The 24761-nt window shown below is 51.5% G+C and overlaps 1 protein-coding gene across 2 annotated transcripts; it reads right to left on the minus strand.

Moving 5' to 3' along the window:
- Nucleotides 1-991: 991 nt before the first annotated feature.
- LOC105181097 (uncharacterized) lies at nt 992-18255 on the minus strand. Of its 2 annotated transcripts, none has more exons than XM_025296609.1 (3): nt 17832-18255; nt 4951-5067; nt 992-2210 (listed from the first exon to the last, which is right to left on the minus strand). In XM_025296609.1, the coding sequence occupies exons 2-3, from the start codon at nt 5036-5038 to the stop codon at nt 2065-2067; spliced, it is 234 nt and encodes a 77-aa protein (XP_025152394.1). In that variant the 5' UTR covers nt 5039-5067; nt 17832-18255; the 3' UTR covers nt 992-2064. The 2 variants fall into 2 exon arrangements, with proteins under 2 accessions (XP_025152394.1, XP_011135930.1); XM_011137628.3 differs by having other exon boundaries at nt 4981-5067; nt 17832-18240.
- Between the last annotated feature and the right edge of the window lie 6506 nt (nt 18256-24761).

Here is a 24761-nt window from a genome sequence, read left to right on the forward strand (position 1 = left end):
GACAACGCATTTTAAGGGTGGAAATCACTCCTTGATCCTTGAACATGAAAGCACTATTTCAACCCTTGGTACATATTACATGTGATTTCCGTCAAACTTGTCTTCCATTGAACAAGTCAGTAAGGGGTTTTTAGGATCGCCGATTACGAATCTGGAGATAAAATTACAAACTTCAAGATGGCGGACCGAAAAAAGATGGCTGATCCAAACCAATTTTGATATCTGGAGGTTTTTGGGGCCTCTAATTACGAATCTAAAGTTGGAAGTCAAAATTTAATTCGTTTGTCGCACTTTATTATTATTATTATTATTATTATTATTATTATTGTAATGTGTTTTATTTGTAAGATTTTTAAGAAGGTTTATTGTAAACTTTCAAGAATATTAATTATATAAGATATCTATATCTATATCTTATCAAGATATGTCAGAATATCATTATATATATTCCGCTCGGATACTGACGGATATTGATCTTTTGGAAGACCAACTTCCTAATCTGAAAAAAACTGACTCGACAGGTCAATTTTGAATACCGATTCATTGTTAAATTCAGTAAATGTAATTGCCTGAGGCAATATCCTCCTTCACTGGTACAATTTCGATCTGCCATATTGCATATCTGTCATATTCCACCATCTTGAATTTTATAATTTTATCTCCAGATTCGTAATTAGAGGCCCGAAAAACCTCCAGATACCAAAGTTGGTTTGAACCAGCCATCTTTTTATAATTTCGGTCCGCCATATTGGGTCCGCCGTCTTGAATTTTGTAATTTTGTCTCCAGATTCGTAATCAGCGACCCTAAAAACCCCTTACTGACTGGTTCAATGGAAGACAAGTTTGACGGAAATCACATGTAATATGTACAAAGAGTCGAAATAGTGCTTTTATGTTCAGGGATCAATGGGTGATTTCCACTCTTAAAATACGTTATATCAGCCGATATAAAAAAACACGTGTTCAATATTTTTCAATGTTCTACGTGCATGCCAGATTTCATTGGAATCGGTGAGTGACAGTTGCGTAGTGTTACTTGTAAAAGCGTCTCGCGCTTGTGGAACTGTGAATCGCAAGTATGCGCCGCCGATTATAAGTCGCGCTCTCCCATTTAGATAAGAAAAGCTTTCAAGTCCTTGTACGAGGACCTCGAGCCACGAAGCCTCAAAGTCATCGTCGACGTAGTCGTCGCCGACGCAGTCGTCGTCCTACCTTTTCTCCGGAGAATTTTATCCCTCCCCGGTGTGCGTAACGGCGCGAAGATTATCATCTTCGTGGGGAAAGCCCTGGCAGCGGTCCCATAACGCACGATATTGGGACATTAGACGGGAATGCATTGTGTCAACGTTGTACCAAATGCGCTCCGGAGAGGATATATATTGGTAATAAAAGCCCGTCCGCGGCATAGAAGGAGGAAGGGAGGGAGGGAGGGAGGGAGCAAAATCGATCCGTCCGTGTATAAAACGTGTGTATCCCGCAGCTTCGTTGCTTCTCGATAATGCTCGCGATGTGTGTCTCGTCTCTTCTTCTTCTCTATTTTCATTTTAATCGATTCGAGCTCGAACGTGTGCGCTCATGTGTGCGCTCGCGTTTGCGCGCGCGCGTGTGTGTGTGTGTGTGTGTGTATGGGCGCATGCGAAGTTTCGCGTTAAAGGAAAGTTTAGTCTCGACTTTGTCGTCAATTTCCGCACAGTGGGACAACGCTCGTCATTCTTCCGTGTTTTCCGGCACTTTGGTCGCAACTCTGCAGTGTTTCTTCGGTTAAGACGGGCCCCGCGTCGCGATTATGGCGTAATTGCGTAACGCAAACGAGAGAGCGCGCGTATGATTCGTGTTTCACGTGATCTGACAGTCTTCGCATGAGACTCTACCAGGGCTTTCTCCCCGAAAGATGGATGGTCGAGGGCTGATGGGAGGGAGAGGGGGCGGGATAGCGACTAGAAGAATTCAAACGGTGATGTAGTAAGCCCGCGGCTTGCCTCTCGACGTGGTCGGACTGAAGATGATTCCTGGACTCGTCGGACTAAACGACCAGGACGCCCACGAGGGTGGCGGTAGCATGCGTCAGGACGTGTAATATCCCTCATGCGGCTTGCAACATTTTTCACGGGCGATGTAGCATAGCGCGATGGTGATTAGCAGCGCGATGGTGATCCCCATGCCTATGCTGATCCAGATGATCTCCTCATTTATGCCACTGTATCCTTTCCCTGAAAGCACGTTGATTTTATCGAACGATTACTCGTCACATTCTAACTTGTCACATTTGGACGTGCGAGCGATACTTTCCCTTGGTGAGTGGGGGGCAGGGGGCGGGGGGAGATATATTTAGAAACGTTCATTTCATTCGCTATCAAAAACGTATTTGTTAGCGAATGAAATTCCCAGATTCTTTATTTAGGCAGAGGCTGCTTGTGGTAACTAAGCCTTTGAGAGCTCTCAAATATTTATGAATTCTCGCCAACGATCCGATTCGCGGCAAGATTCCACCCGAGCGATACACACAATATGTTAACGCACGGTTAATTGTATTTTCACTTCTCTCGCGGCTCACACGCCGCGTCGAATTCAATCGCGAATCGTTGATCGTACCAAGCGGGCTCTGCATAAATCCACTGGGGAATTTTTATCAGCGGTGTAAGGCTGTCTCAACAGCGAGGACTTAGGACGGGTTCGAGAACGTGACTCGCGAAAGCCACCTACTCCTCTCTCCTTCTCTTCCTCTCTCTCTCTCTCTCTCTCTCTCTCTCTCTCTCTCTCTCTCTCTCTCTCTACCAAAGTTCATAAATCGCATCCTAATTTCATAGTCATGAGACTCCACTCGACCACGGCTCTGGCCATGGTTTTTAAACTCACCTCACCGTGCTCGCGTTACCTGTATAAGACGTCATCGTGCGGCCTTGTTTTCCGCTTGTCATGATAAATGAACCCGTCTTATTCTCAGATGAACTCGAATGCGGCTCGGAGCATTCACGAGTTGATTTAGAATTTTCCTAAACCCGAGCTCGCGTCTCTAGTCCTCACTGCGAATCCTCGCCCTCACTGCGATCATCTCGCAGAAGCGTGTTTCGCCATTCCGCACTCGTTAAGTGAACTCATTGTACTCTCGAAATTCCTTGGAGAGAAGTCTCACTCGAAACGACTGAAATTCGCTCCGGGCGACGGAACGAAGTCACCTCCGGAAGCAAATTTCAATATCACAAAGGTCAACAGCAAATTTATTTCTGTGCTGTAAACGTAAAATCACGATATTTCACCATTTTGTACGAAATAGAGTTTGGCTGAATAACGTTAACGATATTTCTTCGGAGTACGTGCATAGTGTATTTGCCGCGACAAGTTTCACAGTACTTGATGTGTCACAGAATAAATTTGTGTCTCTATTATGTCGATCTGCTTACGTCAGATCCACCGTTCAATTTCAAGGGAAGATGTTCACCCGATTCAGAGTGAAAAACCGCTCGAATCCGAGCGACTCTCCCTCGACTTTTTTCCAGTGAAACTTCGCCCGAAGAGATTCGGAGAGCGTAAAGTTCGTAATTTCACCGTGTCTGCGCGACAATCTCACGGCAGCAGTTTGCACCTTTGCGTCCGCGGATCCTCGGCATCCGAGGGTGCGAGATTTTCGCGATCGCGCTGCCGTGATTTTCTAATTCTCCGCGTTCTTCCCCGAGAGTCGTGCGATAAAATTGTTTGGACGCGAGGTTCTTCCTCGCAGTTTGAAGGAAATTCAGCGTTAAGTAGATAAGAGCCGAGCGCTGAACGACCAGTCTGGAGGATCTCCTTTGCAAATTATGAAAAGCCGCGCCGCGCCGCGCCGGCGGGGCTGGCAGCCGGCCCAGGGTCAACATTTTTGTAGATTCCCGTCGTATCCGATCGAACATTGGCGCGATTCCGGCAGTTTTATCGATTTCGCGCGCGTAGCCGCCAACAATAAGTACGCGCACGCGGAACTTCGCGGCCGAGCGAATGACGCGCGATTTTGCCGTTAGTAGCGTTATATAAAACGCATTAACGTTGTGTATACGAAAGTTTGTAGAGTTCGTTCCCGGCTCTCTGGCCCGCGCCAACTCAATTTGCATACGAGTTCCTCGCGTGTCTTCGGCGAGGATAAATACGGAGCACTTGCGAGAGAGAGGATACGACTTTACACGCGATCCTTCCTCGCCCGTGTGTGTGTGTGTACATGCGTACACGATCGTATCGCGGAAAGATCTCACGTAATCTCGACGTATCGACGTATCGACGCAATCGGAGAGGTTTCCCGAGACGTATACGCGCGAAAGGAACACAAAGAAAACGGAAGAATCGCTCCGAACGATGACTAATAATTTCGCGCGAAAGCGTGGCTTTCGGGCGAGAAGCTGTGTTCAGTGGCACCGGGTCAACTTGCTCGTACATTTGGTCTTTATTGCGAGAAAACTCGTGGGAGGAGGAATATCGTACATGTTCTCTTTAGGATGTAGCTATTTTTCCTGCGTGCTCTCGTGGAAGGCGCATTTTCTCTCGCAATAAGTACATCGACGAAACACACACAACCTACGTGATCCGCTGCTCTATCGCGATTGTATCGCGCACAAAAATCAACTTATCCGCAGGTATCCCGTCCGTATGAGACTTCTGCAACGGATGGAACTTACTTCGCGGCCGGCGAAGCCGGCCAGGTCGGGGCCGTAAATAATTGTGCAACTCGCGCGCGCGCGCGCGCGCGGACAGGAAGATCCTCCAGATCCGGTCGCTTGTCACGACAGAATTACGACAGAATTACGACAGAATTACGACATCGAGTGCCGGCGATACACCGCCGCTGTCGTTAGCCACGATTGTACCGCGGCAATTTTCGTCGCACGACGACGCGCAGGACGAATCCCCGCGCGCGTGCGGACCGTCCCGTCGGGACGGGACATTGAAAATTGCCACGGACTCCCGGCTTCGTGACCTCGTATATACCTAATAGAATGATATCCATGTCCACATTACCATTGTAATGGGAGCTATAGATCCCGACTTTGCCTGCCACGCGTCCGCCGACCGGCATGTTTGCACCTTTTCCTCTTGGTTTGTCACCTGAAAAGGAAATACGCCACTTTACAGGCAGCCGCTTAAAGCTAAGGTACAAATGGAGCAACGTGCTTCCCATCCTTCCTTCCTTCCTTCCTTCCTTCCTTCCTTCCTTCTTTCCCGTTTCACCCGTTATCTACTCGCCGCTAGTTCCGCCTCGTTCATATTCTTTCATCCGGTCCTTCCCTCCTTCGTCATCTCCTCCTATTCTTTTCTCTTGTTATAAATCATCGTGTCTTTTCATCTCGCTCTCTCTCTCTCTCTCTCTCTCGCTCTCTCTCTCTCTCTCTCTCTCTCTCTCTCTCTCTTTTATTTTCGTCATCTCCCCCCTCCGCCTGTTTTGACAAGGATAATATACAACTCGGAACCGAGGGCGTTTTAGCTTGTTCACGCTACGTCGAATTTATTGGAACACGCTTTAGCCGGATATTATATATTCGGGCAGCGTGTTATTTATGAAGCGATTAATCGACGAGAATTACCAACTGCCAGATCCGTAATCGATGTACAGATTTAACAAAGGGATCGGTGAGAGCGAGAACCCACAGAGGGACTCACGTTAATTGTTTTCTTCACGATATTCCGATATTATCCAGAGCGATCTTTTCGCCGCGAGTTCGCTAGTTACTTGGAGATCCCCTAAATGTTGAGCTTCCGTAAATCCCGAATTGCGCGGCGCGATGTCGTAAATTCAAGCGATGGTGAGTTACGTTCTCTTTCAGCATACGGTCTCTCGTGATATATATCGTAAACTTTACATCGGATACTAGACGGTGCGCGCGCGAGTTCCCGGGGAGCGTTTAGAAACGCGCAGGAGAGTTCATAATCGCGTCCGCGTAACGTTTCAAAATTCCAATTCCACCGACAATGATATCACGTTTGTCAGACGGTCGTCAGAGCACGGAGCACCACTTCGGCGGGCTGTGCGAACGTGTGTCACACGCAGTGACAAATAGAACGAGCAGTGAAGAGGACTCTTTTTCCCTCCCTCTCTCTCTCTCTCTCTCTCTCTCTCTCCCTCTCTCTCTCTCTCTCTCTCTCTCTCTCTCTCTCTCTCTCTCTCTCTCTCTCTCACTCACTCACTTTTCAAATCGGTCCTTTCGTTCTGCTCATCGTCGGATTATTCCAACGAGGACATTACGGTTTCCGTCCTCCCTTTCCTTTCGCCCTGTGCGACAACGGCGCTGTTTAAAAAGCCGCGTCGAGGATTCTACGCGAGTCAATCTTTTATGCTCCCCCGATTTTACTTCATTCCTTTCGATTCTTCGTTCGATTTACATTCACCACATGGCAAGAGCGCTCGGCAAAGATCGCAAAATCCGCGCGCAAATTATTCTTCGCTGACATTTCTCTTTTTTTCTCTGTGCTTTCAGGGACGATCGGATGCCATCGCGCCGCACGAGGGAATCAATCAACGAGAGAAGGGAGAGGGAGAGAGAGAGAGAGAGAGAGAGAGAGAGAGAAAGAGAGAGAGGGCGACCGAGCTTCCTGGTTTCCTCGGATTCTGCCGTGTCACTGCGCGCGACTCGGCGTTCTTTCGCGTCGTTAAAAAAAGCTTCCACGACAGCGACGAAGCTTGCGGCCCTGCCTGCGGCGACGTCAGCATCGATCAAAGGATTTGCCTGCTGGCGACACACCGACGGCGGCGGCGGCGGCGGCGGCGGCGAATCTACGCGGCAGAAAGGCAGATAGGTGATGTCATCGTCATGTTTCAGACGGCGAAGCGTCGATGTGTCGATCTCGAAGAATCGAAAATAGAGTGCTCCAGGTACACTTCTTCGAATCCGCTTAATCGCCCGACATTTTCTCGCCCGCGCTCGTATCCGTGCGCGGCCAAGCTGCAAAGCAATTTTCGCTGATTACAAGCGGCCTCGCAGTGCTGATAGTCGAGCGATCACGTTCTCTATCGAATAACGCGGCTGAATAATGAGAATCATCGCGGCGCTGTCATTCGCGACGCACATGGCGGAGTAATTATTATTATAACGTGTTCGTTGTCGCGCAATTGTCGTCTCGGTCTGCCAACGCGTGCGCGCGTTACCAATCAATCGCGACTTCGCCAATGTGAATTCATCGCGCGCATCTCTTTATTGCGCGAATCTAATTGGGGAACACGGAACACCTCGTGCACAAACGTTCACGTGAGCGCACAGACACACACGTGTAACTCCACGCGCTCCTCGCTGTCATTTACATAACGTGATGACCCGTCATCGGGAATTTTTCTTCCTGCAAACGCGTGGAAACTCACTCCACGCGTGGGATCTGTTCGATCCGATGAATAAAACGAGCGCGATCTCGTGTTCCTCCAAGAGTCGACGTTTCTCTAGGCTCGGCAAAAATTGCCCCGCGCGATCGAGCTTCCTCGCGGATGATCAATCGTCCGGCCGAACTTTGATCTCGTCGTTGGGAAACCGCGGGGAAAATCAGTCCCGGCTGCCCCGAGCGCGGAGCTAGGAAAAATGCTTATCAGCAACTAGATAAAACCGCGTGTGCGTGACTTTCCAAGTCTCCCCGAGAAATTGGATTGTGAAATTTCATTGAGGAGGAAGTAAGGCGGCGTTGCTCGAGCATCGAGCAGCTCGAAATCATGCGACTTTTCACTCAGTGCAGAGAGTGACTTCCTGCCCGTCGAACCGTCGCGTCGGCGTCGCGTCGACTTCACTCGACATCGAACAGTCAAGCGGATGCGCGTCTCACCGTCATACGGACGGATCTATTTCTCAATTCAATCATGACCAAGACGTGCTTATATGTGCTCAACTCCCGAGTTGACTCCCTGTTCGCGGAGACCTTCGTCCTTCCGCGAGATTCCACGAGTGATAGTATCCTCACGATCGCTCCGAGCGAAATTCCAATCGTTTTTCGACTGCGAGATATTTCACTCCGTGGGAAAATTTACAGAGCGGACGAGTCCACAATTGTGGACAAAGTACGTTCGACAATCCCACCGCGAAGTATATTCTTTACTGAGGAAATCATTCTCAACGAAACGACGGAGGAAGGAAAATAGGACGTTTCCTTACAAAAGCGCGAACGGGGGAGTAACACATCCTCGCTTATAAATCTCCCGTGTTTCCGGCAGACTCCAGTGGAAAAGGACGATTGCGCGCAGACCGCGTTGCATGCAACCGCACGCGCGGTTGTCCGTTTTCCAAGGGAAAAGGCGGGTGTTTAGTTTTGCAGGCGTCGGTACACCGAAAGTATAACGAGACTAAGAATTTCGTGCAATTTGTTTCAATTTCTGCGCGCATACACGTAGACAGAGAAAGAGAGCTGGAGATTATAGAGGGAGAGGGAGGCAAAGCGAGAGTGAGCGGGAGAGACCGAGTGACCGAGAATGGACGACGCGCTTGAACTAATCCCGAACTCGCTCGTAACTATTCCCGAGGTTTGACAAATAGGTGCGCCTTTGACGGCCAGGTCAGGCATCTCGAGGGAGGACGAGGGGGAGGGGGGGCCGACGAGGGGCGAGCTTTAGAATTCAAAATCCGCATCCGAACTAAATTGCACGGTCGTTTCCTGTGGAACGAGCGCCGAGCGCGAATTAAAGCACTCCTGCGCGTTGCAAATTCGCGAGCGCGGACCGCGAGCGCTCGCTGACGACGACGACGACGACGACGACGACGACGACGAGGAATTATTCCCCGGGCGCTTCTTAATAAAGCTTCCCGTTTAAAGCGAGATCAACAAGTTAGCTTCGTTAACGCCGCCGCTGCCGTCGTCGTCGTCGGCGTACACGCGTTCCCCGCGCGTCCGCGCCCGTTCTTTTGTATCTCTCACAATTAAACGTGTTTCGCCCGTCCGTCCGTCCGTCGGCATTCATGAACTGTCCGAGCGAGGACAACGCGCGGCGGCTTTTGTCCCCGAGCCGAGCGTTTTGTGCGACGACCCGACTACCACTGTCGAACAAGTAGTTGATGCAGTTTCCTGCCGCGCCGCGCCTCGTATCCGCTCGGCAGCCGCTCATCCGCGCTCGCGCGCAATTACGCGCGATCACATTAGCGCGTGTTTTGAGCTTTATTAATTAACGGCGCGACGAGAGAGAGAGAGAGAGAGAGAGAGAGAGAGAGAGAGAGAGAGAATTTCGAGGCTGGCTCGTGGTCGGCAGGCGTTATCCGCGTTGCAACGGTTCAATGAGCACCCACTGCTCACATTATATTCTCTGATGAGTCTGAAAGTATCAGACTCGCCGTGCGCTCACCGTGTGCTTCTTTCCTCCGGACACAACTCCTGCCTCGTCAAATTCGCCCGCGTGTTCGTTTCTTGTGTCGTGTTTGTTTCCCGCGCGGAGTATATCGCGGGACAATATCGACGTGATCTCCTCTAGTAGAATGTTGCTAATTATCCCGTCGTAATCCTTTCGCAGATCTCGTTGATGTTTATCAAAGCGACAGCATCTGCTCGAGGCAACGTTTCTTGTCTCGAGAGTCAAGTCGTTTCAGGTTTAATGCGAAGTTCGTTATTGAAACAGCAGTCGCTCTAATTAGCGAAATTATTAAATCCTCGATCGCGCGGAACTACGCGGAACCGGCTGCGCTGTCGCGAATGCAAATACGTTGATGCAGGTTACCGCGGATACTAAGGAACGTCGTGGTTGCAGAAACGACAGTGGTAACGGTAAACGATTTAGTCGGACGGATATACACTGTCCGCGGGTCTTGAGAGAGGAGGACAGAGAAAGAGAGAGAAACGCGCTCGCAAATCGAAACGTTACGTTGCGAAATTCGAGTATCGCTAATAACAGATATGCTAACGGATTCAATTTGCAAAACGAGCGTGACAGCGGAGCTCAAACGGACTTAATTAAGCGGAACTGCATCTCTCTCTCTCTCTCTCTCTCTCTCTTTCTTTAAACACGTCAGCAAAGCAGCTTTGTCTCGCGGCTTATTCCGCGCTCTTTGACCAACCTTGCCAAAGACTCTCGGCAATTACGCGAGTCTCATTGCCGGAAACTTCGCGCCGCGTATTTGCGAGTTATTCTTCGCAAGCTTTGCGCCGAAGAACTCGCGCGCGCGCGCGCGCGTGCATACACCAACGTCGTGTAACTTGCACGTAAGACGTGACTTAATCGTAATTGCACGAGTCTCGCAATGAATTTGCATGCGATTTCATTCATTTAAGCCGCCACTCGAATATCGTGGCATTTCCGCGTACTTTGCGGGGCGTTACAGTTTCGTCTTAGCCGAAGCTAAATATATGTATGAATTTTTACACTATACTCGACCGCGCGTGTCCGTTTGTGAATTTTTTAAATTCGCGAGAAACAATCACGGGCGTGTTGAAGGTCCATGTTAATAGTCGTTAATTGAATGTTGCCCCGCGACAGATATTTTGATTTGGAGTCTGAAAACTTCGGGAAACAAGGTATTAAAAAGACAGCTACTCTGCTCGCACCGCCCCACGGCGACATTATGTCTGCAATCGCGATTCGATCGAAGAAGAATTCACCCCTCATTAGTAGATTCAAAGCTGAATATTTCACTTGAAAGAAGATTCAAATGACGATTATTTAAATCAACTCTGGAGACGACTCGATGGCGCGCATCTTTCCCTCTCCGTCCCCCCTCTTCTCTCTCTCTCTCTCTCTCTCTCTCTCTCTCTCTCTCTCTCTCTCTCTTTACCAATGATACAATCTCCGGCAACGTTGCCTGTTTTGTTCGTAATTGTGCGACGGGCGGGGAAGTCCGCGGGCGTTTCGACGTTATCGGCCCGAGCGCAAAGAGGACGGCGCGCGAGTCTCTTTGTTTTCGCGAAGACGCGCGTCGTTAATGAGTGAACAGTATGCGGTTGTCTCCGCGACGGCGCGGCGCGGCGCGGCGGTGGCGGGGCGGGAGGAGCTTTTGTTAACCGCACGGCGCTGCGTGCCCTCGCGAATGCGATCGACAATACGCCTCCTCGCGAGACATTGTTCCTACCGTCAACGTCATTGTCACGATGAACCGTGCTATTCAGAATTCCCATTAACGGCATATCTGCCCGCGCGATTGACCGAGTGACTAGCCTCCGCCTCGCGCGGATGTGTCGTAATCTCGGTCGCGTCGCACGCCGCATTAATTTCACGCTTAATCCCCTGACAGGGCCTTCGCTCGCGCGGGCCTCGTCAAAGGCGCCATCGAACGCGCGAACGCGATAAGAGCACCCGTTATTTCGGGAACGTGCGAGGGCGGTGATATTTTTAGAAGCGGGTCGATATTAAAATTCGAAGCCTCGTGCTCTTTCTCAGAGCGACATGACACGCCGGAGGTTGGCCCAGTGACGGATGATCTTTTGTGGATAAGAGAAGAAGAAAGAACTTTCTGCCTGGGGGAAAATATTTGATGAAATCGACGAGAGACGCTCCGTTTGGAGGAGCAAAGTTTGTTCGAGAGCGAACGTCGTCTCGACGACTGAACAAACTTTTATACTCCTTTTTATCACCGCTAGAATCTTATGAAAATGATGTAATTTCGCTGCGATGAATTATGGGTCGGTTCAATGACTGCGACTTGGCCAGCAAGTATGTCGACGTAACGTCCAAATATTGTCGCGTCAATGTTGCGCAATTCGTCTAGTGGAAGTAATGTTTAAAAGGCAGCCGCTGCTTTTTGCGCCGGCTGCTGCATTCTCGTTCAGTGCACCGCTTCTGGAAATGTCACTTGAAAAGAATAAGAAGTGCACATCGCGGACGCATCGGGTCGGTCAAAAAGTTCGGTTCGATTTTCAATAAGCTGCGACGCACACAGGCGACAACGTTGACTTGATAATGGTCCGTTATCGGTAAAAGATCAGAAACAACGGCGATTTCGCTCGGCCGAGGAAGTTTTATTCTCATCCAATGTGCAATATGATCAAATTGGACCCAACCGTCGAGCCGGACTTTCCAACCGGCCCGACATCTCAGGCTGAAAACTTTCGAGAGGAGTGGCGAAATTAAACGCGAAATTAAACGATACTTTACGACCGCTGCGCGAAGAACTACCGACCGGAGACACGAGCACACGTAGTTATGGCCCGGCGTTGGCGCGTGTTGGCCTGGACGAATATTAAATCGAGATCTCGTTGATAGATTTCATCATCGGTAATATGAAGATTTAATCGCCGTGATGGCGTAACACGGCAATTGGGAAATTTCCACGCGTGTGCTTCATGATGTAGTTAATCCCCGTATTTCTCTCTCCTTTCCACCCCTCCTCCCCCCCTCTCTCTCTCTCTCTCTCTCTCTCTCTCTCTCTCTCTCGCGCGAATTGGCAGTAATTCTCCCAATACCATCGCCCACATAGTACCGTCAACGGAATACGCGCGCGCTACACGCGAGCTTCACGTCGATATACGCGCAGCGGTAAAAACTTTTTCCAATATCGCGGCCGTAAGTGCCGCTGGTGGAACATGCAGAAGTCTCAATAATTCGTTTCGCTTTTTTGCACGAGGACCGTCCCGTGAGCGTTTCCGTCGCGCTTTTCGTACATACGTCGTGCGAGTCCCGGAGCACCCGTGATGTCGCCCCGTGAATTTCGGCAGAAAAAGCCACCGTAATCGTGATGATCATCGGGGACTGTTGATCGCGCAGGCAAAAATTCGCTCTCGTTCTCGCGCTCGCGAGATTTATCTCAGCTCGCAGTTGCGCGATAGTGTCGCCTCGGTTACGGCTTCTGTGATTTGTCGCTTCTTTCGGTAATCGGAGTATCTCCGCGCGCCGCGCGGCGTCTCGCTGAAACGCGCGGCCGAGCTTTAATTTCGGTCTCGGCGTAGCCCCGAGAGACCGAAAAAGTAAAATGCGCAACTCGAAATGAATCTCGCGTGGGCGAGGGAGATAAGTCAAAGTTAGGCGGCAAACTTTAATGCGAATCTCTTGCGGATAACGCCGCGCGATTTCGAGCAAATAACGAGCGCGATTACGCGCGCTGTCAACGATTCTCTTCGGCGCCACTCTTCTCGATTCTGAGATGCGTCGTGCTCTTCATTCGAGCAGGATTTTCTTCTTGGCGCGAGGGAGCGAATGATTGCCTCTCGCGACGCAGCGGTCACCGGCGACAGATTGTAGGCGCGCCGTGTAAATGCGATATTGCAATTAAAGCAAAAAGCGCGCAGAGCTGCGGCGCGATTGTGTCGCGAAGTTGGTCGAGAGTCGCCACAAAGTACGATCCTTTCACACGGCACGAAAGTTGGTAATAAAGTTAAAGACCGATATTAATTCTCTGCCGTACGCGCTCGCGCTTGTTCGCTCGTTCGCACTCTTTCTCTCTCTCTCTCTCTCTCTCTCTCTCTCTCTCTCTCTCTCTCTCTCTCTCTCTCTCTCTCTCTCTCTCTCTCTCTCTCTCTCTCTCTCTCTCCCTCTCTCTCTCTCTCCCTCTCTCTCTCTCTCTCTCTCTCTCTCTCTCTCTCTGTCACGCTCGCACGAGCGTGCGAGTAAATAATCCACTTGTGCGAAAATTAATTATCAAACTCCGAGATATCAGCGCTCTCGCGCGTAAAAATTATATCCGAAGGCGTAGCAATTTCCCGCAAATGAAACGAGACGCTGTAATACGCGCGAGGGGCGTTCGCTTGAAAAGCAGCGGGCGAGCGCGAATGCACGCGAAACGTTAGTCGCACGTGCCCTGGACTTGGGGGCGGGGCAGGAGCAGGGGGAGAGGGAAGATGGGTGAATAATCATCCGAGACAATGGGAAAACTCGGGACACACGATGAGATAATCAGTCAACGAGTCTACCGGAAATATCGCATGCGCGCGTTTCGCGGGTGATCACTCTCGTCCTCTACTCACATGACACAGCCACGCCCTGTTGACCTTTAACCCGCTTACTTTTTCGCGCGATACGGGTTCGTTTATTTTTAAGGGCTTACCGGGGAACGATAAACTATATCGGGCCAACGTAGGGCTAAAAATACAACACAGCGCCTCGGCTGTCAGCTAAGGCCGAGCTCCTGGATTTCGGATCGATGGAAATTCAGAAACCAGGCGTTGTCCGTCTCTCTCTCTCTCTCTCTCTCTCTCTCCCCCCCCTTCTTCCCTCCCTCTTTCTCTCTCCTTCTCTCTCTCTCTCTCTCTCTCTCTCTCTCTCTCTCTCTCTTTCTCTCCTTCTCTCTCTCTTTCTCTCTCTCTCTCTCTCTCTCTCTCTCTCTCTCTCTCTCTCTCTCTCTCTCTCTGTCTCTCCGCGAGCTCCAGATCGCGTCTACGCGGCGCGGCGTCGCGTATATAGGCTTCGTTACACCCTCAAATTACAGGCTTCCCGACGATCGCTGCCCGACGCCGACGAGTCGATCAACCGAGTCGGAAATTCGCCGGAAACACGATTAACCTCGAGCTCCCTGTCCGTCCGCTCATCGTCCACCGTTACTCGTGTTGTACATCCTCGTTAAGCAGCCCCTGGCATTCTCCGAATGCGTCGGCGATTTTTCGACGACCCCTAAACGCGTCCCGACCTTAGTCCTGCTCGTCCTGCTTTATATCGTCGTGGTCTTGCCCGCCGCCTGTCCATGTCCTGTAATTGGTCCCGTGAAACAACGGCGTTTTAATCGATCGACTGGGAATTTCGACGCGACCGCGATTGTGTTCGGGACTTCGGCTGGAATTACGTGAAATAATGATTACGACGGCCTCTCTAACATGCCCCCCCTCCACCCACCCCCCGGTCTAATTGGTCTCTCGCTAAACAACGGTGTTTAATCGATCGATTGTGAAATTTCGGCGAACTAAGCGACCACGCGGGAATACGCAAAATTGTGATCACGACGACCTCCAGCTGCTCGACGACGTCCCACGATTGGTCTCACGGAACAATGACGTTCAATCGGGCGATCGCGAATTTCGAGGATAAAGTGACCGCGCGACTCTCGGGATTCCGGTGAGAGTTGATTGCGTGATCGCGATTGTCAATCCCTCATTTCTCCCTCGAATTTCCGCAGTGCGATCTGTCCGATTCGCCGTGAACTCTGCCAGAAGGTATGTTTGTGGTCTATCTCTTCTGCCAAACGTCTGCGTCCTGCCAAAAGGCAGACAGCAGGCACATCGCCGGCATGTTTGGTTACCGAACGAGCGTATGCGACACGTTCGCAAGATAATGAGGAAATTGGCGCTTCCGTCCCCCCTTCCCCCTTCTCTCTTATCCCCTTTCAAACACGAAGGATAACGCGAAGCGGAGCCAAAATTGCGTTAACTACATTTCTCAAATATTCTCTCTCTCTCTCTCTCTCTCTCTCTCTCTCTTCTCTATTTTAACCTCGCCAGTGTCAGCGAATGCGGTAGCTGAGAGAGTCAAGGCCGTGCCAAATAGATCGATCCATCTCGATCGGATGAAGAATGGAGCGCAGCCGCGCCAAGTAGATCGTCCCACTGCTTGGTCGGGCGAGAGGCCGGCAATCGTGCGCCAAGTAGATCGCGTCGTTCCCGGCCAGACGCGGAGACCCGCGCATACATCACAATGGTGTATTACCACGCGCCTCGGCCGGGCGGGCGGTTCGGCGATGAAAAACAGCAAGCGTCATTCGCGCTTTCTCGTCCTTGCACGCCTCGCAGCACGTGCCCCTTTACTGATTGCCGCGAGGGGAGGGAGGAAGGTAGAAATATAAAGGGGGGGGGGGCATCCGTAAATTAAATCCCACTGTCGTTTGTCGAGGTAACGATCGCTTGCGATCGATACGGGAGTGCTGTCTCGGGCGCGAAACACGACATTTTTGCGAATCGCCGGCGCCCTCCGCCAGTCCTCCCGGGTATAATGCGAGGATCAATTGTGAATTATGATATACGAGGCATTCAGGCTGACAAGGGCGGGACTGCCATTCATCACGGACACGACGTTGCTGATGTATACGTGCGTCACTGTAATCTTCGATGGAGAAGTTTGAAAATGAAGCTCGCTCATTAAGATGGGTCCATAAGTCGGGTAACGTCCTGTCATTGAATATAGATATGATGTTATAATTTTATGGCTTTCACTTTATTTGTCGTTTGTATGCCGCATCGCGCGGCAGGCTCGCCTCTCCCTCGGACCATAAACAGTGGAGTCTTCTCCTCGTGGAAAATGGCGGTCTCGGCCTCGTCCTACGGATGACCTTTTTCATATGCGCTGCACGACTACTCTCGCATTAGCGAGGGTCTCTTTTGTACCTTAGTGATTTTCATAATACATGGCATTTCGGACATTTTACAATCGCTCGCGCTCGCAAATGCTCGCGGCTGGCCCGGGAATCTTACATCCCGGCGGAAAAGCGGCGAGACGGCGCTAGCTGAAGTAAATTCTGCGGCTTCTTCAAACGACGAGCAGAGCACGCTGCCGCGGCGCGCAGCGTACGTAATGAAGTTTCATTCGCCGGGACCGAAATATTAATTCGCGTTCCTGCTGGCCCGCGAGCGAACGGCCGAATGGAGCGGGCTCGAACACTCTCGGCGCACTCTAACGCGATCGCGAGCGCGGACGTATTCGAAAAGGCGGACGCGGCTCTCGCCGCGGGTTCCGTCTTCCTCGCTTGTGTGCTCCCGCGATTCACTTTATTCGAAGAGCTGCTGTGTACGTTAAACACAAAGTACGCTCCAGAGAAGAGAGAATGCCTAGGGCGACGTGAGCACGGGAGGATGCGCGCGCGCGCACACACATACATGAGCGAATCCGGTCCGGATCGCGGCCGAGCTGATCTATATCTGGTCGTTTCAGTCAGTCAGTCCGACGTAAGCCCCGCTTATCAAACAGATACTTGGCGAGCCACAGGACGACCGGCGGGTTCGTCGGCGCGTCAAAACACTACGTGCCCGGTCGTGGACGGCCAATGTATAATATATGTATCATTCAGAGTGAAACACGTAGACCGCCGTCTACTCGGAGGCACGACGATTTATCACTCTGTAGTGCACGCGCGTATCAACACAACGTGAGACACGCAGAATTCCGAATCACTGTGTGTGTGTGTGTGTGTGTGTGTGTGTGTGTTCCGGTTGAGTTAGCGGAATTAATTTGGCGCATCGCTCGCGCGATCGCCGTTGAAATTACAACGCGGTTATGAGACTCAAGCCCCGCCGAGTAATCCCCGGCGTATCGGGAATATATCGGGGATGCAGGCGCGGTGGGGTGCGAAGCAAAGCAGCCGCATGAGCTCCCTATAAGCATTTGATCTTCTTCGCGGCTCCCTCGGGGGGATGTTTGAATTATCGTTCGTGAGCTGCGTCCCGATTCGCCGCGCGGTGGCTGGCTTGGTCGCGGCCAAGGGATGCAATTTGGCGGGGCCAATTTGGCGAAGAGCCGCGACGACGATCGACTATTTGGCGAACTGTGCGCCATGCGAGTCGCGAGAACGCGACTCGCATGGGTTCTTACCCGACGTATTACCCTCGACTCGTTTACCCGACTCGACGACTTCGCGGAGGAGAATCCACCGGCGGCGGTAGCCGACCTCGTCTCGAGAGCGCCCTTTAAGCGCGAGAAAGGGGAGTAATCCGTTAAGCCGGCTATTTTCCGAGCCCGACGTCGGCGCTTCGGATGACCCGGCGTGACCTAGGGATTCCTGGGATTCCGTGGCGAGCGTAGCGCGCGACTGAAAGTTCAGCCGAGACTAATGACGCCGACCCAATTACCGAGCCCGGTGTCTTCCAACGTGATCCAGCGAGTCCTGGAGCGCGCAATCGAGCGACCTGAGTGTGGATCGATCGCGAGGTCCGGCCGACTGCGTGCGTGTGTATATATATATATATATGTCCCCACATGTCATCCGGCCTTCTCTACGCAGGGGGTAGGTCGAAGTGGGAGTAACGAACGAACGAACGAACGAACGAACGAACGAACGAACGAACGAACGAACCGTTTCGGTTTCCCAAGCGCGGGACGGCGAGGCGTCCAGGTGGCTTGGCGGGCTAGTTGACGGCGGCCGCCAATTCGAGAGCCTCCGCGGCTCCTCCGGGCTGACTCCTCCGGGCCGACTTGCTCTGCGCGATCCTCCGGGCCGAAGCAGGGGCGGCAGGGGGTCACAGCGCGCCACGAGGTAGCCAAGTCGGCGATGTTCCGGCCGTACTGATGGCGCGACGACGGCTCGATCGTCCACAGCGAGGCGGACGCGGGTGGGACGCGGTGCCGACTGAGCGCCCCGGCGATGCCGCGCAAAGCGTCACTTCCACGGCGACGGCGCCCGGAGCGGCGGACCACGTAGATAGGGGTGGCTGGCGAGAGACTGCCATGGGGTGTGATAGAGAAACCGCGAGACAGGGACGCTAAGAGTGCCGGTGGAGGGAGCTCGGTCGGGGAGAGAGAGAAGATTATTGGCCGGCAGAAGGGAGCAACGGAGGAGAGAAGCGGCCCGGGGAGGGAGATTACAGCGCGGAGGAGGGTCGCGGATGCTGGGGAAAGTGCGTGAAGGGGTGGCGGAGCCGACGAGCGCCAGAGGGAGGAAATGTGCGTGGATCCGCGAGGGTGTAGGTTTACGAGTTTATGGAGGACGAATAAAGGCGAAAGCAGCGGATTTTGCAAAGCTCCGCTGAGGCAGCCAGGGGGAGGATGTTCCTCACGCCAGGAAGAGACGATGACACCAGCGCGTGGGAAGAGAGAAACGTGTGAAGGAAGGGGGAGAAGTTGGAAGAAGATGAGGAGGAAGCATGTCGGTGGAGTATCGACAGAGACGGAGAACGTACACGAGGGAGGGAGAGACGCGAAGTGGATCAAAGTAAAAGAGTCATCGTAGGATCAAACGAGCGGAGTAGCGACGCTGCCAGGCCGCGGGGAAGCAGAAGGGATGAATGCGAGGCAAGAATTCCAGGGGGGATCAACACGCATAGAGAGAGAGAGAGAGAGAGAGAGAGAGAGAGAGAGAGAGAGAGAGAGAGAGAGAGAGAGAGAGAGAGAGCAGAGCTTCCACGGAGAGCGAGAGGGCGGAGATCGTGCACAGAGAAGGGATGCCAGGGTGCGAGTGGGGGTGGACGCAGAAGAGAGTGAGACTGAGGACACGCGAGAGCAGGAGAGGGTAGATCCACGCGCGCAGGGAAACGAGAGAGCCGGGCATCGTGGTAGGAGATGAGGGGAAGAACAGAGAAACGAGCTGCGAGCGCGTGTAACGGAAAGAGCGGTCTATGACAGCCCTGAGCGAGTCCAGGTGCGAACGGGATGAAGGGGTTGGGGGTGGGAAAAGATATGGACGTCGGAGGGTGGCGAAGATGACGGACGGCAGGAAATAGAAGCGTAGGGGAGAGATGGCCGGACGCTGGCCAGGCGGAAAGGATGGAAAATAAAGGAGAGGGTGAGAGCGCGAGTAGGTGGAGGGGTGGCACCCCCTATCGAGCGAGCAGTCGCCGCGAGGGGTAGGCGGATCCATGTGTGCATGTATATGTGTGTGTGTGTGTGTACTTGCGCGCCCGCGCGAGAAGGTAAGGGCGCACATGTTTTCTTTTCTCGCTGCCACTCGCAAGGGATGTTCGAGGGAGAGAGGATCGACGTAAGGAGAGAGCAATCAATATGAGCAAGGTGGAAACTATCGAAACTATCGGAACAGGTGGATCAATCGATGGAGCGTCACTGAATGAGGACAAAGAGTGTTTTCGGCTCGTCACGGCGGGCTCTCTCTCGCAGGATTTGAAATAACGCCGCCGTTTTCTCACCGTTCGTCCTTCGCGCCACGTCGGCCGGAGTTTCCGGCCGAGACGTGGCGGAAAATGAGTAACTAGAAGCGCTATCGCGTAACGATCCATTACGAGCGCGTTTTTATCGCGCGCTCGAATATCGGCAAGCACGACCCACCCCGTCGGGCAATTGCGTTTTATTTGATGTCGCCGTCGCGCATAAATCTCCACGCTTTGACGAACACACTCGACTTGTCGCGAAGAAATGTTTGCTCACCGTCGCCGCCGCCGCCGCCGCCGCCGCCGGCCAATCTCAAGAGAATCTTATTTCGCGTGTCTAAAGAAACGCGAGCGTTTTTTCTCGTACGTGAATCCGTGGATATAAACTTCTACCTCGGCTCGCGCCGACATAACAATATTATTACAATGTTATTTGTAGACTGTTATTAAAGATACCAGCCAGACGCTGGCTGGTATCTTTAGACAAAAAACATAATCACGCCGGCTTACAGGAAAGACAACCGTGGAGACAACTCTCCATTCAGCATCGACAATGCAACGTACACACGAAACAAGCGACGTAAGAATTCTTGCGTTATTATATGCTGCCCTGTTATCATCGCGAGGGACATACTTGCGGAAACTTACACTCGGCAGCAGCAGCGAGTGTACACAAGAAATATCTAATGACACACTTTTTTCTGCCGGGTCGAATGCGCGTGAGAGACGTGGAGGATCCGCCTTCGGCGGAGGGCGAGTGCCCGCGGTTACTCGCTGTTTTCCTATCTCTCACGCTCGCTCACGACGATTGTAAAACAAGATCCACCTGGCATAAATCCCCCATCCTCAATTCCACACCAGCGGCACGTATCACACCGCGAGCCCTCATCTGTCGGCGCTTTTTATTATGCGCGTAGGGCCACAACGGCCTGTAAAACTCGCGATTGGATTCCTGGATTTATGGCGAGAGGATACACGGGCCGGGATCGAGTCGAAGGTAATGCGCTTACGCGAGAAAAAATTCTATTAGCCGCCGCCCCGCGCCCGTCGACGTCGTCTAAATATTCATTTCCGTGTCGCGGGTCGCGCGGGCCGAGCCGAGTGTGTCGACGGCGTCAACCGTGTGTGCGCAGCGCTGTGCGCTACATTGACGCGCATTATACGCGCATTCTGAATAATGCGCGAGCCCGAGCTGCACCGAGCGGTGCACCGGCGATATTCTATTAATGTCGGCCGAGTTTGCGCCGTTAACGGATATCAATATTCAATCAGTATTCATTGCCGCATTAAATCGCCGCGGGCTCTGGCGGATTTTCCGCGATATGTAAATCGTCTCAGAGCGGGGCAAATTAGCGCGCTACGACTTTGTGCCCGGTCGCGGCGATCTTAACGGCGCCTTGCTTCTCCGAACACGCCCTGAGCAGCAGCCGCAGGATAAAAAGTACCTCCTTAATGTCGCGCGATTACGCGCGTAGCGATTATGCATGCGCGCGCTCGCGCGAGCCGAAAGGATCTCCGGAAGAGGAGACTTTCTAGAACCGATAGATTGCCTGGCGCGAAATGAAATTACACGAGCATCAAGGCGCGGTTATAATGTCGAGCTCGGCTCTCGTCCCAGGGGGTGCAGAGGACGATCGAGGAACTCGATGCTGATATTCCAGGCGGCGCGCCGGTTTCCAAGTAGTAGTAACGGCGTTCTCGCCGACCCCGGTCGGCTATATTTGCCTTCGTGTTCGCTGCCTTGGCCGTGTGAGTTGGTATAAGTGCTGAATAATACAATTGCCTATCTCCCTTTGGCCACCCTCATCGCAGATACAGAGGCAGAGGGGGAAAAAGAGAGAGAGAGAGAGAGAGAGAGAGAGAGAGAGAGAGGGTAAGAGGACATAGCTACTGTTTGTATTTCCCGCCGGTGAACGGCGGAGCCCGGTATATCGGTTAAAGACTGCTGGAGGATCCGCTATTAATTTACAAGTTAACGTTAACTGGTTAGCGCGCTACCGGTTTACGGCGCCGCTACGTCAACGGAGCTTCTAAAGATTAATATAGATGGGCTTCTCGGGCCAGATATTAGGTGGTAAAATATGCTCGCCGAGAGTGCGCGAGCGTTAGCGCGAGCGCTTCCGGTGGGTTCAGGCGCGCGCATTATTTAGATAGATTGAGCGATGATATTAGGTGAATCAATGTCGCTCATATCGTATTGATTCCACGCGGCGATTGATCGTAGAGGGAATCCGTGAGAATAGCTCTCGTAAACTTGTGTAATTGCGCGCAGGAAGCCCGGGGAATAATTTAGACGACTTCTGGGAGAGGAAGAGAGAGAGAGAGGGAGAGGTAGAAGAGAAAAAGAAAGTGGTTGTTGGTAATTATAAACTCCTTAAGTCGATAAAGTTAATTAATTAGCGGAGAATGAGCAGCTGTCCGCGCAAATCCACCGAAACGGAACTTTCGCGGCTTGCTGTACTTTGTTTGCTCAACAAAGTCCCGTAGTATGTGCGAGTTACATAACAAACATACGCGTATGTGTGTGCAACGGGTATAAGCGGTGACGCTTTAATGCAACACAAGTAATATCAGCTCCGACAGGGACCATCGCGTTAATGACACCGGCTCTTGTGGCGAGGCTGTGTACAGCGTGTGCAATCTCGAGACGGATAAGCACGCGTCTTTGAAAGTTAGTGAACGATCTCGCTAAATGGAAGGCAGGAGATTAAGACAGAAATAACAGGGCAGACACAGGCCGGCAGATCCTGCTGATGCGATCGTTATCGTCGTAGTAGCACGATGTAAGAGGACCGATATTGATCTCACGAATGATCCCGTCACGCGAAACGCACAGCGCGAGCAATTTTGCGTAATTCAATTTCCTACGTAGTCGGAAAGTCGAAGATATTCGCTGATAGAGGATGCATTACCCTCTTCACTCTCTTGCTCGCTCCCTCCCTTGCTCTATCTCCTCCTCTTTTTTTTTTTTTTTTTTTTTTCTTCTCTCCTCTCTCTCTCTCTCTCTCTCTCTCTCTCTCTCTCTCTCTCTCTCTCTCTCTCTCTCTCTCTGTCTCTCTCTATCGGGCGAGTTCGCAAACAGGCATTGATTTCGCGCGACCGAGATTTCCTTACGCTCGACAAACTTTGCGACGGTACCACTTACGGAGGAGGATTCCTCCACGACAAAAGTTTTATTGGCTTTATGAATTCTCCTTTGCGCTCGTAAAGGTAAAATAACCTCGAATTAAATGTGAGGCTTTCTGTCCAAGTAAATCGATTATTCCGGAGACGGAGAGAGACGGGAAGACCCTCCGCGCGAGTATATCATCAGCGAGAAGACAATCGAGGTTTTTGCCTTACGATGAGCCTGCGCGCGGCGTGCTGTTTTTTCGTATATATTTAAAGTTAATGAAGCCCCGCGGTATTTTATTTAATCAAATTCAATTAAAGTCCACTTTTCCAATTTGTGTCAAGGTAATTGAATCCTTTATAAATGGCGACTAATGGAAAAAATTGTTACAATTAAAAGTAATAGGTGCTTGCGCAACGCGAAACTTCGTCCGGGCGTTTTAGCGATTTCTTTTTAACGTAGAATTGGTCCCTCTCTCTCTCTCTCTCTCTCTCTCTTTAATTACACGCGACTGTCCGAGTAATATTACAAAGGAGGGAAATGTGCCGCAAAGAGAAAGGGAAATCAGGAGATTCGAGAGGTTTGGAGATTCGACGATAGCACAAACGGCGGATTTAAGCCACGCGCTTCAAGCCTCTCGAAATTTGTGATTCCAAGCGGCTGTTCGAAAATTGCTGCGCCAGTGATTTCGCGGCGCGTTACCGCTACCCTGGAATCGAGATGCGGCGATGAGAGAGGCTCGGAAAAGAAAAAAAAAATTCTTTGACGACTCATTCGCGGCGGCCGGTGGTTTCGGCTCTCATCCGATTCGCGTGAACGTTCCGGTTGCCTCGAGTTTTAGCGTACCGTTTTAAAGCCCCTTTCGCAGCTTCTCGCGAATTTACGGTTCCGCTGACTGACAGAGGAAAAATTTTTAAATGACTCAAATATTCCCGATACGTTTCACAGCGCCGCAAGTAAGAGACACGCATTTTTTACATGCGCTTTCTCACGCGTTTAGCGCTCGCCGAAACAACTCCTCGAAAATATGCCGACTTTCGACAAAATCAATTCGCAAATCCTCGAGGGGAGAATATCCGGTGGAAACGTTTTAGATAAAAATTTCGTGATACGCAATATTTTCTACGCGCTTCGTGTATATTCGGATTTTTAAATGTCATACTTTTTTAAAAATATCCCTGCCGAGTCCGGTATTATTTGAACGGATTTTAAAACGTTCAAGAGAACGAGAATTATAGAGAATTCACGTCATACTTAGCCGTGCGTAATAATGTCGCTCTCCCTAGCCGCATTGTTGACAAATGCGCTGCGCGAACAGGCACATTGCGCCACGTTGTACGCGCCGCTACGGCTTATTCTGCGTCATATCGGACGGCGAAAGAACGATGATAAATTCCGAGGCTCTTCACGCAGGCCCTAATGTCGACAAAAAAAAAAAAAGATCTTCACAATGTTCCTTCGTGCGGCGAAAGCCTCGGTGATACGCCCCAATTAGCGCGGTCATCATCAGGCACAGTCATTTCCGTACGCGCATCATCGGGTGAGTTTCAATACTAATCCGTATGCAGCGATTGTCGCTAATCACGTTCCATTATTTATCATTAATTAATTACACCGTCCGCATATGCGTATGAACGTAAGTACCGTGCCTTTGTTTGCTCAATACGCGGTTTCGGTATCGCGATTACAATTCTCCCCGTTGGAAAACGCTTCGATAGGCCAGCTGACGTCGTTCTTGCGACACGCACGTGGATGTGCATCACGTGCGAACACCTGATGTGGGCCTTCGAACGCGTGCCGAAGCAGCTTTAATCCTCTCAATTGAAAATATCACGCTAAACGAATCACGTCGATCCCTCCGGGGGCTCTTGTTAGTTAGTCGAAAGTTCTCCTCCAGCCAGCGAGAGCGGGCTGTGCTCGTTCACCACCGTAGTGTAGAGGTAAACTATTACGGTATTAGCGAGCGGATCAGATCGCTATTGCTTAGCAACGCGCGCAATATCGAAGGCTCGTGTTTCCGAAATGCACGTCTCAATATGTAACCTAAGAGTCTTGGGCCGCGTTATTAATTTAA

The sequence above is a fragment of the Harpegnathos saltator genome, unplaced genomic scaffold (genome assembly GCF_003227715.2).
Source record: "Harpegnathos saltator strain DR-91 unplaced genomic scaffold, Hsal_v8.6 scaffold15, whole genome shotgun sequence".
NCBI classification, from domain to species: domain Eukaryota; kingdom Metazoa; phylum Arthropoda; class Insecta; order Hymenoptera; family Formicidae; genus Harpegnathos; species Harpegnathos saltator.

Coding starts and splice junctions, on each gene's coding strand:
- LOC105181097 (XM_025296609.1), bottom strand. CDS start 5,038: ATGCCGGTCGGCGGACGCGTGGCAGGCAAAGTCGGGATCTATAGCTCC. Junction 2,211..4,950: donor CATGGATATCATTCTATTAG/GTATATACGAGG, acceptor ACGTGCTTTCAG/GGAAAGGATACAGTGGCATA.